The 19,258-nt window shown below is 44.1% G+C and overlaps 1 protein-coding gene across 3 annotated transcripts in view; it reads left to right on the top strand.

Annotated features, from left to right (window-relative positions):
• The window catches only part of ABR (ABR activator of RhoGEF and GTPase), a 361,360-nt gene that overhangs the window by 295,266 nt on the left and 46,836 nt on the right, over positions 1–19,258 (top strand). For all 3 annotated transcript variants that reach the window (XM_066599543.1, XM_066599544.1, XM_066599545.1), the window contains 2 exons: positions 96–193; positions 2,309–2,440. In XM_066599543.1, the coding sequence (XP_066455640.1) occupies positions 96–193; positions 2,309–2,440 (230 nt within the window). The remainder of the gene's footprint in view (positions 1–95; positions 194–2,308; positions 2,441–19,258) is intronic.

Genomic DNA, 19,258 nt, shown 5'->3' with positions numbered 1-19,258 from the left:
ATCTTTGGGGACGCGGTTTATAGCTTTTACGAATTTGTAATGTAGATTTGGTTCATGTCAGAATTCTGCTGATTGTTCATTTCTTGTCTTGTCAGATTTGTACTGCACTCTAGAAGTGGACTCATTTGGATATTTTGTCAGTAAAGCTAAAACCAGAGTGTTTCGGGACACTACAGAACCTGAGTGGAATGAGGTGAGCACTAAGGAGCAGCTTCCCAGATTTGTGTTACTTGCTGGTTGGTTAGTACTTCATTAAAGGGGTTGTACCGGGATACACGCCCAGAGTAACAGTGCTGGACCAAATGCATAAGTGGAGTGGTGAGCCGTGTGGGGAAGCACCAGTAAATCGAAGATCTAATAGGACATAACAAAGCATGTAATTGATATATACAGAGATTATTAGGAAATGTAGAATAACTTACAGACTCGCTACATAATAAAATAAAGCGGTAAGGATCAACGATATAGGATGGGAAGGGAGGGATGGGAGAGAGAGAGACCAGACAAGGGGCAAAGGATATGGCGCCGCCCCGTGTATGCAACAAAAAATAACCCTGAACCAGTAAAAGAAAACAGCAAGAGGACAAGCAACAAAAAGACCAAAGAAGAAAACAAACAAGCAATACAAGAACTGTTACTATTGGCTACGATAAAGCACATTGTTTAATTAGAGACAGTTTTACCCAAAGAACTGAACACTGAGAGAGAGATCTTAGGGGGGGAGGGAGAGGGGGAGGGGGGAGGGAAGGGGGGGAAACCAAAGTTATGTAAGAAATGTTTTAATAATATGTAAAAGGTGAAAAAAGTTTAATAAAAAACACTTTAATTAAAAAAAAAAAAAGGGGTTGTACCGAAATCTGAAGTCATCCCTTATGCACAGGATAGAGGGCAGCATTATGATCGGTCAGAGTCCGAATGCTGGGTGAATGCAGCGGAGGTCGAGCTCTCATATTTGGCACTTTGTCTTTAACACTTAAAACTTTCTTCTTCTTTTTATATTTTTTGCGTTCCCTAATAGGACTTCGATGATATTTTTCTGTATTGCAGTATATTGTAGTTTTACGGGCAGCCAGAGCAGAGAGTGGCCACAGTATAATACTACATTTCAGTTGCAGTAGCCACTACAGGAGAAATGCATTGCGGGCCACCTCTTCACCTGGGCAAGAGTTGCTTGGGGGTGCGCCTGCGGGGGAGCAGGACTCCAGCGATCAGCTGATTGCCCTGATGGCTGTATTTCTGAATAGTATTGACTCTGAGCAAACCTCTTTAATAGCAAGATATAGTCAACCAAACATCCAAATAAGATGCATGGTAACCATGAATGATGTGGCATTCAAAAAAGTAGAAAACAGACCTACAAAGTTCAAGGAGAGGTACATGTGAGTCCAAAATTTCAAGAATGGAGAAAACCATAAATAAGAATAGTAAGTAACCACAAACTTAAGCCATAGTGGTAGAGAGACCCCATACATATTGCCTCACTAGGCTTCGTCAGGGTAATAAGCTAATGGCAGTAAGGGCAGGTCTGTGCTCCTGCTATATTTTCTTGAAAACAAGCCCTAGCCTGATTTTTCAGGATTTTCGAGGAGGCTCAAAATATAAGCCTTACCCCAAAAATAAGCCCTTGTTACATTACATACAAAAAAAATAGGAATACATCTCCTAGCAGGCTCGGTCCAGGTCCTTCCCGCAGCTCTCCAGAGCCCCCTGGTACAGTTACTGCAATCCTCGGCTGCCCACACTGGATTACTTCTTGGTTACGGGATTCATAGATCCCTCCTCCACAAAGCAATGGCTGTGATTGGTTCTTTGAGCGCTGCATTGATTGGCTGAGCAATGCTTGAAGAACTAATCACAGCCATCGCTTCATGGAGGCAGGATTTATTTGCGTGGGCAGCCGAGAAATACAGGAACCACACTGAGCTCTGGAGAACAGCGGGAGGGACCTGGACCGAGCCAGCTAGGTAATTAAAATAAGACATCCCAAAAAATAAGACCTAGTGCCTCTTTGGGGGCAAAAATTTATATAAGACAGTGTCTTATTTTCAGGGAAACCGGTTATGACACACAAACATTGTGTCACTTGGCTGTTAAAAAGCAATCAGAGAATACACAGGACACAGTCGAGTCCTTCCCTCTCCTTGACGATGGCTGTGGGAGCGCTTTACAGATTCGCTTTAACATCAACTTGCAATGTACAATTGATTGTAGTCTATGCATGCGGTACGTCCATAGGACTACCTAGTAGAACTGCCCGAGTTCTGAACAGTGACAACAGATACGTTTAATGCTCTTTCCACCCCGGCAGGAATTTGAAATAGAGCTGGAAGGTTCTCAGTACCTGCGGATCTTGTGTTATGAAAAGTGCTATGACAAGAGCAAACTCAACAAGGACAACAATGAGATCATGGACAAGATCATGGGCAAGGGACAGATCCAGGTACAAACTGGGCTGCAATGACATGTTCTCTTTAAATACAGTTATGTATACCCTGCCAAAGCCTTGCATGCTGCTCCTTGTGGTCAGGGATCTGGGCGAGCGCTAGATGCTGCCCAGCAGTACTTTATCCCAAAGTGCTTTTATTGGCCTTGGTTATTTTGGCTTGGCCTTCATGGCTTTATCTGAAGACTCCAGTAAATTCATATAATAGTCATTGTTTTCCTGGAATGAATTTTCCTTCTTTGAAATTTAAATAAGTATATTGAGGCCAGAACTTTGTCAATTGGGTAAGAAAAAGCAACAGGATTATTGTCCAACTTGGCCAGATCTGGGTATATAAATCCAGTAATAAGTTCAGATGAATCCCTCTTGGCCGTCGTTACAGGCTGCATTACTTAAAGGGAACCTGATGAACATGCTGCTATGTCTTTTGGCATATAAAGGGTCCTTTCACATGTCTGATTCTTGGCTTCATGAAGGAGCGTCGATCATCAAGCAAGCCGAACGTTGCTCGTCTAGTCTTCTTTCGGGGTGTGATTACACTAACGCTATTAACCCTTTGCAATCCAATTTTGGATTCAGGGTTTCCTAGGGGGCTTTCTCTTTCTGCCACTATACTATGGCGCAGTCAGCTGGCTAGAGCCAGTACTGCTGTATGGGAGCGCCCAGTAAGCTACAGTAAGAATACCCTGCCGGACATCTTCCGACATCGGAGCTGTACAGCCTTCAATCAGAATTCCTTCAGACGTCACAGTGGATTGGAAAGGGTTAAAGCTCATACACTAGTGCACATTGTCAGGCTGCAACTGAACTTGCAAGTGCAGCCCGGCGGGTATCGGCGAAACGCGTGCGCTAGCAGCAACCGCTAGAATAGGTGGAATAGCAGTCTTGGCCGGGTGAAGGAATGTTTTTGCCTGACGATCAGACTGTGTAAGAAGAGCTTTAGTTTTGTAGGAAAACATTTAACCCTTTCCAATCCACTGTCTGACGTCTGAAGACTTTCTGATTTGAAGGCTGTACAGCTCCGATGTTCTAAGACGTCCGGCAGGGTATTCCTACTGTATATTACTGGCTGCTCTGTTGTCGGGGGCCTTTCCAGCATGTCTCATACCGCAGTACTGGCTCTAGCCAGCAGATGGCGCCATTGTATAATGGCAGAAAGAGAAAGCCCCTAGGAAACCCTGAATCCAAAACTGGATTGCAAAGGGTTAATATAACTAAGGGAGCTTTTACACGGGACAACATGTTGGGGTGCAGATGCCTGACAGGCCGCCCGAGAGTTGATCGTTCCTGTGCTTTTTTTTCATTGCTAGTGAATGGAGGCGTAGTAGGCCGGGGATCATTCCGACCCGCCCGCCTCCATTCACAGTAAACGGGCAATCATTCAAAGATGAACGACTGCCTGTTCACACGTGCCGATCCGTCATTCAGTTTTTATGCACGCAGACACTAAATGGTAAACTAATTTATCATCCTTTTTCAGTCGTGCATGCATTTGGACTGATAATCGTTACGATTGTCGCCAATCGCAGGAATCTTAATGCTTTTTCAGTCTGTGTTAAAAGGACCCTTATTTATAGGGACTGACATTCCTGTTCACTCTGAGCTAATGAGTCTGAATGGAGTAACTCAACGATTGATGGCCATCCCTGTGTTACATGCTCACAGCTGTCAATCATTCCGCATGGTGGTTTCTCATCTGCGTCCGGGACTCTGCTTTCCTGCTCTCTTCTGAATCATCGCGGCCAAACAGCCTAGATTTTACTCTATTTACTATAGTCGGAAGAAAAAGCGCTGCATGCTGCGGCGGTAGTTCCAACGCACATGTTAACCCTTTCCAATCTACTGTCTGACATCTAAAGACATTATGATTTAAGGCTGTACAGCTCCGATATTAGAAGACATCCCTCAGGGGTTCTCTTACTGCATATTTCCAGCCTCTCTGCTGTCAAAGCCTATCCAACGAGTCACCTCCTGCAGTACTGGATTTAGCCAGCAGATAGCACCATTTGATAACGGCAGAAAAAGAGTAAGCCCCCTAGGAAAAGCAGGATACAAATTGGATTGGAAAGGGTTAAACCTTACTGAATCTCTTCCCGCAGAAGTACATATTAGGCTGCTCAGCTCATAACATGCAATAGTTGTAAACTGACCACATACTACATACAATGACTGATATGTCTTAATAACACCATATATAAGAGCACCATATGTTTAATTGTTCACCAATGAAGGAATCCTATTGTTTTTGCGCCAAATCCAGTCTGTTTAAAGTTGGATATATGTTAACTTGCAAAGACAAATCATTTCAGTGTAATGCCTATATTGTTACTTTCTCTGCACACATACTAGATTTCAGTCATTTTCTAGCTGGTATATTCCACGGTGTATTCTTGTTACTTTTTACATGTTAATCAAACCTTTGTAGCTGGAAACATTTCTTATGGGCAGATTTTGTTGGAGGGACACTAAAACATAAAGAAATACGCAAGCAGCATGAAGAAGGGATGGCACTGAGTGTGCTGTAAGTGCTCCTCCGTGTTGGTATTACTGTTACCTACTTGTTCTGGCGCCCCCTGGTGTTTTTGATTCCCTCACACAATTTAATGAGGCAAATGTACTAATGTGCTAGCTCCAAGACTTGGTTGGAAAATGCGGCCAAGTATGGCGTGCAATGTCACACTTCCTTTCAGACACATTTTGGGTAGCATTAGCCAAAAAAAGGAATCTGCCATGCACAGCAAGGGGTGTGGCTTAGTGGTAAAGGGCATGACTCAAAGGCAACAATACGTGCCCAAATTTAGGCACAAACTAAGCCAGGTAATGGGTGGTGTAAAGTTAGACGAGAGCTGTAAAGTTGCAGCAAATTTATCATTCAGTCCTCCTTCCCCAGCCCCCCCCCCCCCCCCCCCCCGCGACTCCTTGCCCAGCCCCCCGGCTCCTTCATATAGAACTCGTGTTTAGATGGAGGCTAAATTATGTTTTTTGGAATAAGGACAAGGCAATAACTGACTTTCTGTTGCTGTTTTCACATCCTGTTTTTCATTACATTAGACGAATAGCGCTTATATTTATAGGACATTACAAGACTTTTCTAAATTCCTATGAAAGGAAATATGTAACAATTGCTGCATTGAATTAATAATATTGTTAAACAATGTAAACTTGGATCAGAGCGTCTAATAATTCCCAGGGCCGTGGAGACGGTCGGCGTTTAGTCCCATTTTGGTGGAGTCGAAAGAATTGTACCAACACAGACTCCAGCTTGTAAAAACATAATGTAGCGGACAGGATTAGTGCATCTGCCTCAATGTGTCCAGTGCCAGTGGTCACAGACCGTGGAGTGATTGCTGCCATTGTGCAGGTCACACACCAAGAATCAATGCAGTAGGAGCCCTGGCCAGCCATAGGACACTGGCTGCCATGTTATAGGTGGGCCAGTAGGCAAATGTAGGCTGGGGAAGATTATCCCCCTCAAATCAACCTAGTCAGATGATCAGCTTCCTCAGTGCAGCAGTGTCTTAAGGAGCTCCAGAAATCCTCATCCTCCTGGCTCTGTCTTCTCCCCTCTGATGTTCCAAGGTGCCCTCGCAAAAAACTGCTTAGTGCTGCTACTGTGTTTGTGTTATGTGATTCGTTCTGTGAATACATTTCTTATTAACTAAGTTCTGGTATCATATCTATGTACTGAGGTTGGTGCATGTCATATGTATGCTCTGAGCGTGGCTCGGGCACCATATTTATGTTCTGAGCTTGGCGCCGTAATTATGTTCTGAGCTAGGCGCGGGCGCTGTATTTATGTTCTGAGCTTGGCGTGGGCGCCGTATTTGTGTTCTGAGCTTGGCGCGGGTGCCGTATTTGTGTTCTGAGCTTGGCGCGAGCACCGTATTTGTGTTCTGAGCTTGGCGCCGTATTTGTGTTCTGAGCTTGGCGCCGTATTTGTGTCCTGAGCTTGGCGCAGGCGCCGTATTTATGTTCTGAGCTTGGCTCGGGCACCGTATTCTTTTTTTTAAAATTTTTTTTTTTTCCGTTGAACTGTTCTGCTGTGAATGTGCTGCTATATTGCTGTTTCTGCAAGAGCAGAAGGCTTATCAGCGCAATATATGTAGTTTTTTTTTCTTATAACATGAAAAGGGGCAAAATAAAAGTCCACACAGGGTGCCATGTAACCTAAGGCCAGCGCTGCTACATCTACACACAGAAGCATTTTTGTAAGATAATTCCAACTGGAAAATGTATGTTTTACCAACGAGAGAGCTATATTAGCTGCCTGCCGTTGGAGCATCTGTAGATTCTGGTGCACGGTTCTAGCATGGACCATGCATAAATTACAAGGCAGTGGCAGCCATACCGGCAATGATTAACGGCCTGTTTCGCATCTGAAATGCATCTGTGTTCGGGGTCAATGTCTCCAGCATCTGGAATTTATGGATTTCACACAAAGGTTTATTTTTTAATCCATGGAGCTCGGATCATCCCACCTATTAAAAAATCCTACCTTAAAAACAGAGAAATATACCATTTTAGGCCGGCTTCACATGACCGGATTCCTATTGCGGCAAGTTGCACGCATTAAAAGGTATGCCCGCTTTTTCCTTCACACTCGCGGATGCGAATTTGCGTATTTTGCAAGCGGAGAAAAAAATCGCTGCATGCTCTGTTTTGCTGTGAAGTCAATGGAGGCCTTCTGACCCGCGTCCTTGTCTAGCGATGACACGTAAAATACAAATATTAAAAAAAAAATCTGTACTGCACATGACCGACTGCCCAGTACGCGGGATAACAGCCAGACCCTGCATGCTAAATCCGACCCGGTCGTGTACAGCCATCTTAACTGTGGGACAATTCATGTAAGCTTATTCACCGCAGACCCGACCAACATGGAGCCGGTTAGTAGGAAAACATTTTTGGCTTTTATCCGCTATATTAAAAAAAATATATTTATAGGAAAAAAAGTACAAAAGTTGTATGAAAGCTACATTGGGGCTTTTTGGGCACTTTTTATGTTCTTGTGGTTAACATTGCGTCCTGCTGTGAGATTGATGTCTGTATAATATAAGCGTTCGGCGTCTCACAATGTCTTGCGCTCTATTATTCAGGATCGAGATTCTTGTGATGTAATGCATAAAACTTGCAATAATTGTCACACTTCTTATTCTTTAACTCCTGGGGGGTGTTTTACTTTCTTCTGCAATGAATCTTTAGGGAGAAAGCAGGAATGCATCAAAGTTAATTTCTTCCTTCCCTCCTAGGAGATCTCGTCAGACCACAGAGCCCCTTCCACGGCCCCTTGATATACCATATAATTACCTCTTGCCCTTGAACTAGGGTCAGGCTGGAGAGGTGCAATGTTCAGAGGGATGAAAGCTGTACTAATAAACCGCAGGTTAATATGTGATCCCTTCCCGGGGCTGGCACCGTATGGTACATTACGCGGGGCATTGCTTTAATTATTTTTGGGGTGACATGTGAGATAACCCTTCACTAGTGAAGTAATGTGCATTTCACCCCAACGACCTGGAAACTCTGTATATAATCCCGCAGTGACAAGAAGGATTTCTCTCTACTTGGGAGAAATGTCCATCTCGCCAGCTGCTCCTAGATGGGAATCCATTTATTCTGGCCGTTCGGCTGTAATTTGTTTTTTTAGTGATAAGCCTTTAAAGCACAATATAGTCCTTGTATTTTAACTCCCACATCCAAGACAACACTGGAGTATGTTCCATTTCATCTTTTATCATCATATATCAGAACTTGGTCTGCAAGGAACCCTCTTCTATGAGAAAATGTCCCGGATGTGGCGTGTCTACTCATCACTACTGTAATGATCTTATCGCCCGCTCCCCGTCACATAGTAACCAAGTTCATGGTGATGTAGCTAGTTTATAGTAAATGTGTAGCCTGGGTTCTGGCTAATATTAGGAGTTTTAAAAAAAATGCCTAAATTCTAGAGGTGTAACTACAGAAGGACCAGAGATTGTGGACGCACCCGAACCTGGAAGCCTGAGGGCGCCTTAATGGTGCATACACTATCCTGCTAAAAGTAAGGAGAAGGAATCAAAAGTAGTAGTTATTTCCATATGTTAATACTTAATACGACCTCCTTTAGCCCTAATGATATTGGATACGCTTTGTGGCATATTTTCTGCTAAGGTCTGAAACGCTTCTGTTGTATTTCCCTCAATTCATCCTGCAAATGTCTTGAGAGTTCTCTCAAAGAAGATGACCACTGTTCATATTTTCTACCCCAATGTTCCAGTTCGGCCCAAAGGTGCTCAATAGGGTTCAGGTCGGGACTGTATGGAGCCGCTCCAATTGTGGAACATCCGTATCCTCGAACCAAAATAAAACAGCATTGGATTTGTGACAGTGTGTTGCCTTGATGGAAGTATTGCTGACCATTCCCAGAGGATCGTCACATTGTCGGCAGCACGTTGTTGTCTAGAATGCCGTCTTCTTGGCTCTTGCCACTACAACCAATGGACTGAGACCATGCCGCGTAAAACGTCCCCAGATCATAACTGAGCATCCATCGTACTTTAAATGGGTTGTCCAGTTGTAAACTACTTATGATCTATCCTTGGGATAGGACATCAATAGCAGATTAGCAGGGTTCTGTTGCACAGGACCAGTCAATCAGCTTTTCTCTGGACTGCTGTACTCTTGCATCAAGCTGATTTCCTTTTGGAAGCAAACAACTCAGTCCCAACCACTTGGTATTGCAGACCAAGTTTACATTGAAATGAATAGTAACTTTGCCTGCCATACCAGGCCTGGCCACTGCAGAGGGAATAGAGCTGTCTGCTTCCTATGCATTGTGCTTCATGATGAACGTCTTGTGTGCGGCAGCATAACCCGTATATCCAATAGCGTGTAGTTCCCGTCACAAACTATGGCTGACACCTCCAAGGGTCTACATGTTATGTAGCATGGTTTAGGACACGTAATATGCTAATAAGACTCGATCCATTCAACTAATAGGAAAGTCCAAATTTTCTTGGTAGGACAGTGTGTATCACCACCAATCCTAGTAAGTCATTTTTGGACTGCCTTAAGGATTCTGTTCGCTTGCCCTCTTTCACATTCCGTGCAGATGAAGGATCACAACTGTTGCCTTCTTCGCCAGCTTTGACGTGCCTGTTCAAAGGTCTAAGACACCCAAGAGGAAGGTGGTTGGGGCCACTTCGAGTTCAGGATCTTTAATTGTATTGGCCGAGTAGCAGCTGGTAGGGCTGGCTGTGTGATACACATTAAAAAGGGTTTGCAGGACTAAAATATTAATGACCAATTCTCAGGATAAGCCATCAATATCCTATTGGTAGGATGACGGCTCCCAGTCCACCAGCTGATCAGCTGTTTGAACAGGCCACACTGTATTTCGGTGAGCTTTGCTGCCTCTTATATGGCCTGTGACGTCACCTTATACAGTCACATGGCCTTTGTGTGGCTTAGTCCCCTTCAAATCAATGCAATGTCACAGTGAGCTGCAGTACCGAACACTACCACTAGAAAATCTACGGCGTTCTGCCTGATTTGCAACGAAGAGGCCGCAATACCCTCCTGAAGCCAAAGAGCTGATTGGCTGGGGTGTCGGGAGTTGGAGTCCCCCAATGATCTGATGTTGATGACCTATTCTAGGGACAGGTCATCAAAATTGTAGAAAACCCCTTTAAATTAGTTTAAGTTGAATTCATCTCAGTAAAACACTATATTAAATCTGTTAAATCGCCGCCCTCTGTACCCCTTTGTTTAACTGTAGCAGTGTGAAGTTTAGTTGTTTTTTCATTTTCCCTTTTTCTTGAGTTTAGGTTTACATTGCTCCTGTCAAAGTGTAACAGCTTGTGATTGAAACAAGGGTGCAGGGCCTCGCTTTTTTTTTTCTTGAAATGCTATTTTGGCTCTTTTAGACGTTTCCCAGGCCGTGCCATGTCTGACTTTCCCTAAATAGCTTCCTGAACGTATCTGATGTGTACTTTGGTAGAATGCGTGTTGGGGAGCTGAGGTGGCCGGTCACGTACCGCACATTTCCACAAAGGACCTACGTTTTATGAAGAAAATATTGCATAATGCCGGACAGAGCAAATTTTAGTAGATAACCAATGTTTATTAAGGTTATCGGCAGCAATATTCGACTGCAGCGGCTCGCCGCAACCGTATGATAATCCATCGCAGTGTTGCTTAACGATAATGTATCATCAGAAAGTAACCTATTTTACCAGGAAAGTTCCTAATACAGGGGCGTAACTAAAGGCTCAGGGGCCCTGATGCAAAAGGTGAGCTGGGGCCTCCCTCTATCTGTATCTGTACCTGTACCCATACCTAAACCATGCTGCACAGAGACATAACTTGAAGCTTCTGGGCCCCAATGCAAAACCTGTAACAGGGCCCCCAACTAGAATGCTTTATTCATAGTACTGGGCTCACTATATGGAGAAGAGAGGCCTTATGGGCCCAGTAAGGCTCCTGGGCCCGGGTGCAACCGCATCCCCTACACCCTCTATAGTTACGCCCCTGTCTTAATATCCATGAGGCACCATAGTCGGATGAAGGCCAGAAGTGTCTGTTATTGGCACCCATTTTTGAGTATACAGCACAAAAAAGGGTATGGAATAGCTCAGTAGACCATGCTATTCCATCCTGTCGTGTGCAGTACAGTATACCTTAAAAGTATTTTTAAAGAAAGAGAGAAAAAACAAACTGTCAGAAAAAGGAGATCCGCGCTCACAGAAAAAATGCACTGAGGACAAATTCACGTGTAGACAGTGGTGAAATGAAACACTTACTTGGAAGGAGGGGGGTATGATGCACAAATGCCCCCTCCTCAGAGTGTCCACCACAAGGTATAAAGCTAAGCTTCAAGTCACCAGATGATTCTCCAGTCGTTGAGATCAAACAGAACTTTTAATACGGCAACGCGTTTCGGTGCAGAATAAAGCACCTTTCTCAAGCCATTAACATATAAAACAATATACAATGCAGATATTTATACACAGTTAAGAACAGACAATTAAGAAAAGACATACCCCTCCCATGTTCATCTGTGCTGTGTGTCCAGCGTTCCCCAGGCTGGGCGTGCACTGATGACATCAACGGCACCATGTGATCTGGTAGCCGTACTTTATATGTACTAATCAAGTATCTAAGATGAGACATTCATTTAAGCTAACTCACACTAATGTCAGAGAGTGAAGTAACATTTCAGTAGTACTCAAATGCAATAATCTAATTGCCGAGCGGGAGGGGAGGGGGAGGAGCCTAATGATGCGTTCTGCATCATAGAGTTACGTGCTGTAATTAATCCAATCACGCCTGCTTACATCCCAAAGGATGGGGAGAAGCCCCATGGCACGTCCTGCTAACCTAAATCGTGCGCTGGTGTTAATAAACTGCCGCTGGCGTGGTCCGGTAACCAGGCAATGGAGGCGGGGCCTGGTGACGCGATCAGCGTCATTGGGTCACATGATGAAATGCCGCCGGTATAGAAAGGATGCCGGGTAGTTACGTGCTGTGATTAATCCAATCACGCCTGCTTACATCCCAAAGGATGGGGAGAAGCCCCATGGCACGTCCTGCTAACCTGAATCGTGCGCTGTTGTTAATAAACTGCCGCTGGCGTGGGCCGGTTACCGGGCGATGGAGGCGGGGCCCGATGACGCGATCAGCGTCATTGGGTCACATGATAAAATGCCGTCGGTATAGAGAGGATGCCGGGTAGTGATGGGAAAATCTCCTGACGCGTAACGCGTCATGGTGTCGGACGGTGTAACCCTTGGACTGCCGGTGATATGATACAACTTGCTGGCAGTGGGAGGGGGGAGAGAGAGGAGAGAGAGAAGGAGGGAGGAGGGGGAAAGGGAACCGGAGGGGGGGGGGGGGCTGTTGTAATGGGGAACATAGCAGCCATACAATAAAAGTGACCCCAAAAAGAGGAGCCACCATAATTATATTGTTATTAAAGGCAATGCCAAAAAGCCAGAAAACGGGGGGGCAGGATGTAATAACATGAATAATAATGGTAATAGTCTATAGTTAGGATATTCACCTACAATCAAAATACAAATAAAAAATATTAAAAAAAAAAAAAAAAAATATTATGTTATTGTTATACATGTGTTATATATTTATACATTGATTATTTATTTATTCTCGGACAGAGTATCTGTTCATCAACCATTGTACTCACTGCCTGGTTAACCAATCGCTTTACTTTATTTATTAATATATAGAATTTATATTTCTTTTTTTTTTTTGTATTATTATTATTAGTATTTCACTTTTATATAGAAGTCTGTATTGCATTATACTCTGCAACTATTTATGAGAGTGGCTATACAGTAGTAGCCATTATGTTACATTATGCTACATTGCTATATTGTTTTTTGACTTTGATTGTTATGAGGGTAGTCTCAGGCAACCATAAGTTTCCCCACTAACCTAAAACACAGCTTGGTATTATATGTCAGGTATGACGTAAAAATGATACAGCACATGTCAGACTCCTGTACGCTGTAGCACATAGCATCATTATGCATGATGCACCATCATGTCAAATACCTGTATGTCAAAACATCTTAAGTATCTAGCGCCCTCACTTTTTTAATTTTAATTTTAATTTTTTAGAATTTATGACTCAGAATAGGTTTTTTTTTTTTTTTTTTATATTTTTTATTTGTATTTTGATTGTAGGTGAATATCCTAACTATAGACTATTACCATTATTATTCATGTTATTACATCCTGCCCCCCCGTTTTCTGGCTTTTTGGCATTGCCTTTAATAACAATATAATTATGGTGGCTCCTCTTTTTGGGGTCACTTTTATTGTATGGCTGCTATGTTCCCCATTACAACAGCCCCCCCCCCCCCTCCGGTTCCCTTTCCCCCTCCTCCCTCCTTCTCTCTCTCCTCTCTCTCCCCCCTCCCACTGCCAGCAAGTTGTATCATATCACCGGCAGTCCAAGGGTTACACCGTCCGACACCATGACGCGTTACGCGTCAGGAGATTTTCCCATCACTACCCGGCATCCTCTCTATACCGACGGCATTTTATCATGTGACCCAATGACGCTGATCGCGTCATCGGGCCCCGCCTCCATCGCCCGGTAACCGGCCCACGCCAGCGGCAGTTTATTAACAACAGCGCACGATTCAGGTTAGCAGGACGTGCCATGGGGCTTCTCCCCATCCTTTGGGATGTAAGCAGGCGTGATTGGATTAATCACAGCACGTAACTACCCGGCATCCTTTCTATACCGGCGGCATTTCATCATGTGACCCAATGACGCTGATCGCGTCACCAGGCCCCGCCTCCATTGCCTGGTTACCGGACCACGCCAGCGGCAGTTTATTAACACCAGCGCACGATTTAGGTTAGCAGGACGTGCCATGGGGCTTCTCCCCATCCTTTGGGATGTAAGCAGGCGTGATTGGATTAATTACAGCACGTAACTCTATGATGCAGAACGCATCATTAGGCTCCTCCCCCTCCCCTCCCGCTCGGCAATTAGATTATTGCATTTGAGTACTACTGAAATGTTACTTCACTCTCTGACATTAGTGTGAGTTAGCTTAAATGAATGTCTCATCTTAGATACTTGATTAGTACATATAAAGTACGGCTACCAGATCACATGGTGCCGTTGATGTCATCAGTGCACGCCCAGCCTGGGGAACGCTGGACACACAGCACAGATGAACATGGGAGGGGTATGTCTTTTCTTAATTGTCTGTTCTTAACTGTGTATAAATATCTGCATTGTATATTGTTTTATATGTTAATGGCTTGAGAAAGGTGCTTTATTCTGCACCGAAACGCGTTGCCGTATTAAAAGTTCTGTTTGATCTCAACGACTGGAGAATCATCTGGTGACTTGAAGCTTAGCTTTATACCTTGTGGTGGACACTCTGAGGAGGGGGCATTTGTGCATCATACCCCCCTCCTTCCAAGTAAGTGTTTCATTTCACCACTGTCTACACGTGAATTTGTCCTCAGTGCATTTTTTCTGTGAGCGCGGACCTCCTTTTTCTGACAGTTTGTTTTTTCTCTCTTTCTTTATTATATCTGGGGGAGTTCTTCTTCTAGAACCCCCAGCCTGTATCTGCAGCTCTCCTTTATTTTGAAGGATTGGAGCGCTGAGGAAAAGACACTTTGTGACCGTATCCACACAGCGTATCTTGTGTGGATTGGATCTACCTGTGGCGCTCTCCACTTTTTTCTACTTCCATTAAAAGTATTTTTATTCTTTTTTTTTACTAACTTTTTTGGTTGGTGAATGCTTTTCAATAGCTTTTGTGACATACTACCGGTAGTAGAAAGCCCGTCCCACCAGCAGCAGCCAACGGTTGTACGAGCCAGCTGGTAGTATCGCCAGGATTGGGTGGCCATTGGCTGCTCTGGATGGACGGGGTCTTGGTTGCAATCTCTTTTCACTGTCGGCCACAGGAATGTGCAGATTTCTCCTGCCCTGACATTGTTATAGACCAGGAGCTGCAGACCTGTGATTGATTTGCAAGTCATTAATTGAACAGATATTCTCTGTAGTATCTCAGCTATGTCATGTGTAATCGCTCATGTGGAAAGGTGGAGTCACAGTGCTGGGTATTGTGTTTTCCATTCATACCTTTCCTTATGTTTGTAATTATATCAGTCCCTTCCCCACTGCATCGTTATCTTCCAGCAAAAATCCCTACTTAATTATTTTTGTGAGTGAGTTGTGCAAATGAACATACCGGACCTGCTATAATGATAGCCAGAGGTGTTGAAAATTCAAGCCTGCCTTGTAAGGCGTTTTCCAGTGCTGTAATATCGATGTCCTACCCTCAGGATAGATCAGCCACAGACCGCCTGGAACCGCACTATGCAGTGGCCGAGAATATACGCTGCTCTCTCCCATTCACTTCAGTGAGGATAGATAATCAATAGTGTTGAGCGAAATGAAACAGTCAAACCCTGTTTCGGGTCAAACCTTGCTAAAAGTTCTGTTCAGCGTGAACCCGAACCTCGGGCGATTTTGAAGCAGGTAGTGATGTGGATGGCGGGGTGACAGGGCACTTTGTGACCATATTACTAACTATCATCTTAGTTATTCCATCATCATCCTTGCACTCCGTATTACCCAAGGTCAACGGAATGCCAACATCCTAGCCGAATGCACCGTAAGTGCCAGAGTACTAAATCTCAGAGCTCCGTGTCACTGTGGTCTGTACTCTGTGGCCCCAGATCTTAGGGCCCTCTCATGCACCAGTCTGCCGTGTGCTACTTCCCCAGCATGTGAACAGCACGCTCACTCCGCACCATTGCCATTAGAAATGGCTATCGCCATGTCCCCAGACACTCTGACGTCTTTCTCGTCACTCAGCTGCTGGGCCTTGTGCTACTTCCCTCATGATGCAGCTGAAATTTCTTTTATAGCCAAGATGGCCACTGGTAGTCTTGCCATCGGTTTTAGGGGTATTGGTGAATTTTGGGTTGGTTTCAAACTAATTCGTACTGAACTAAACTTTTTTTCCCAAATTAAACAAACTGGCCGCACCGAACATTTGAGAACTTTCCTCCTCACTAGTGGTCACCATTCTAGTACAGCAGCAGATTGACGTGTCTTTAGGTACGTTCTTCGGTGTGCCTTGCAGAAATATTCTGCACGTGTGAAGGTCCCTTAGTCATCGATCTGTACATAAGAGGTGGCAGCTGGTTTTTCTCGACAGAAGAAAATAAGTTTTGTAGTTGAGCGCCTCCCATATGCGTTTTGCATTTTTGCGCAGTCCCATTTATTCTCTGAGCCCTCGAACAGAGGCAGTTTTTCACAGATGAACTCGCTAAATGTAAAATCCTTTTTATTGGCCAGTGAAAACAGATGTAGCCGTTTTATTTGTTACACTGTAATCTCAGTACAAGTTGTATCATTTTACATTGGTTTGCTGGTACTGCAGTGGATAATGCTTTAAGTATTGCAGCATACCATAAAGATGGCAACACATCAAACTTGTAGAAAGTGAAACTCCAAATCTATAAAAATCCTTAAAAAAGGTTTGCTGGCACTGTAACATTGATGGCCGGCCTGTCTTTAGTGTAGGCCATGAATGTTTGTTCAGCTGCGGTCTGGCCTATGGGATCCTGACGGTCAGCACAGTGAATGGCCCGTGGCGCTTGCTTTCTCTAATGGAACGAGCCGCTGGGCCTATGTGTAACACTACTGTGCTAATAAATAAAGGGGGTCAGAGGTCAGACCCCCATTAATAAAGTGTAACGGCCCATTTACACGTAACGATTGTCACTCAAAGTTCATTCGACTGAACCAAAATGCATGATAAACGTTACGTGTGAAAGCGGAGCCGTTGTTCGCTTTTTGTCTGTCGCTCTGTTTTTAGCATGCATAAAAATCATCGCCGGTTCGTTTATTCCTCGTTACTTCTAAATACATAGGAATGTGAAGCGCTGATTCTCGGTGGTGACGTCATTCGCTCGTACGGTAGTTTGAACAAGAATCGTTCAGAGTAAAATGGGTATAAGTGCATTCTAAAAACTTTTGACATTTTTTTTTTTTGCACAACCCGTTTTCTGTGGGTTGGAACAAAACCATCATCACTTGGGCAGCCTTTGTTGTCTTTTTCTTTTTTTCTGCATGTGTGAACACTGATGCAACATTGAAAATGCTGTGTTTTTCATCAAAATTGCATATACGCATGTAAATGGGTCCTTAAGTCCCTTTTACACGGTACGATTATTGCAAAAAGGAAAAAAAGGCCCATGTGCATAGAGCCTCTTGTGGCGCAGAGTACTAAGGCAGCAGTACTAAGCTCTTGCTCATAACCTTGAAGGCTCAATCCCTGCATGGTTCAGGTAGCCGGCTCAAGGACAACTCAGCCAAAATGAGTACCCAGCTTGGTGGGGTAATGAATAAATTACTTGAAAGCGCTGCAGACAAATATGATTACACCCATTAAAATTAATGAGTCTGATTTTCAGACTGATTTCTTTAGTGATATTGTACCCTAACTTCCCTGTATTAGAATAGCGAACTTTTTAAACGTTTGGTTCTTACAGTTCGCTAATTTTGGGCAAAAAGTGAAGTTCAGTACGACTGAAGTGCCCATCAGTCGTGCCATGTAAAAGGGCCTTAACACTTGAGCATTTGTTCTTTCTCACTTGCATCTTCTTTCTTGTCTCAGTGTAATTGTCTTCAGCTGGACACACCTTGTAAATATATCGCCCCCCCCCCCCCCTTTTCCTTTCCTGTCTTGTCCAGTAGGCAGGGGAGAAGCTGTATGTCGGGGCCACAGCTGTGCCATGCGGGGATGATTAATGATCCTCCCAGTGGTGTCTTGGCCTCATTTCATTACCTACTCGTGCAGTGAGCCACGTGCGCAGCGTTGTGCAGGAGGTGGCGCATCGGAATGCTCCGCTGCTTCGGTTTTTATGAGCAGCTTGCACACTACAGCTATTCCTGAGCAGAGAAAAACACAAGCTGTATCGTTACACAGAAGATATCTGGATACTTTGTATTTAATGGCCTAACGTTTCTATGCCACAGGCTTCATGCAAGAAAGCTGTTAAACATCTGCCAACGTTTTCTATGGTAACAGAAGTCACTTGGATGCCACGTCGATGTCCTGCGGGCCGTACAAGGGGAAAAGTCTGATGACACGTTAGCCAGTAGAAACAATTGTTCTGCGTTCAGATCGACAAACCAAGAAACAAACATGAGCACCAATAGACTCCAAAAGTGCCCAAAACTGTATTACTGATATTAAAAATACAATACCACGCTGAGATAAGTGCATGTCCATAAATCCAACGTCATGCATAACTGTAGAATAATATCTAGAATGATTAACCCTTTCCAATCCACTGCCTGACCTCTGAAGACATTATGATTTAAGGCTGTACAGCTCCGATGTTGGAAGGCGTCCGTCGGGGTTCTCTTACTGTATATTGCCAGCCTCTCTGCTGTCAGAGCCTATTCAACGTGTCACCTCATGCAGTACTGGCTTTAGGCAGCAGATAGCGCTGCTGTATAAACGGCAGAAAAAGAGTGAGCCCCCTAGGAAAACCAGGATACAAATTGGACTCGAAAGGGTTAAAAGGCAATCAAATATGCTGCAAACCCAAAATATAATCCATTGACCCGTACTACAAGTCCCATACCTAACAAGTCAATGTAACAACTAAAACGTCATGAATGCCATTAATAATACTGAAAACTAAAAAGCCATAAATGGCACTTAAATGACAATCATAAGGAAAGCGCAACATAGTACCCGCAAATAGTCCTGTATTCCTGCGCCACAACATGCGTTTCGCACTGCTTTGTAAAAATGAACTATAGACATCACATGATAACATAAGACCCAGAAGGAAGCAACACTGCGCCAAAAAGAATGAACAGTACATGCGCCGGGCATCAAAAACTCGATGGAAATTGGCAATACCAATAGATGCCAACGCCAGTGGTCACATGACATCACCACTGCAAAAAAGTTCTACAGTGGACAGCACCTGGGAGCGTCAGGCCGTCAGATCACCCGCCAGTAAAAACAGCAAACCTCATGTACATATTGTGTAACGGGAACTAAATCCCCCCATTAGAAATGACCAGGGACCACATGTGGCATCCATAACCTAATGAAGAAAGGGGAGACGCCAGTGATTTCAGTACGAGAAACCCAAGTCTTGTAGGTGTAGTACTTTTTAATGGAAAGCTTTTTTTTACTTCCGTCTGTGAGCGGTACTTCTCATTGTATGTAAGGCTAAAAAAAGACACATGTCCCTCCGATCCAGTTTATTAACCCCCAATGTAGATCCAGAGGAAGACAAAAAAAA

Source organism: Eleutherodactylus coqui, chromosome 4, assembly GCF_035609145.1.
Source record: "Eleutherodactylus coqui strain aEleCoq1 chromosome 4, aEleCoq1.hap1, whole genome shotgun sequence".
Taxonomy (NCBI): Eukaryota; Metazoa; Chordata; class Amphibia; order Anura; family Eleutherodactylidae; genus Eleutherodactylus; species Eleutherodactylus coqui.
This window is presented reverse-complemented; position numbering and strand designations above follow the sequence as displayed.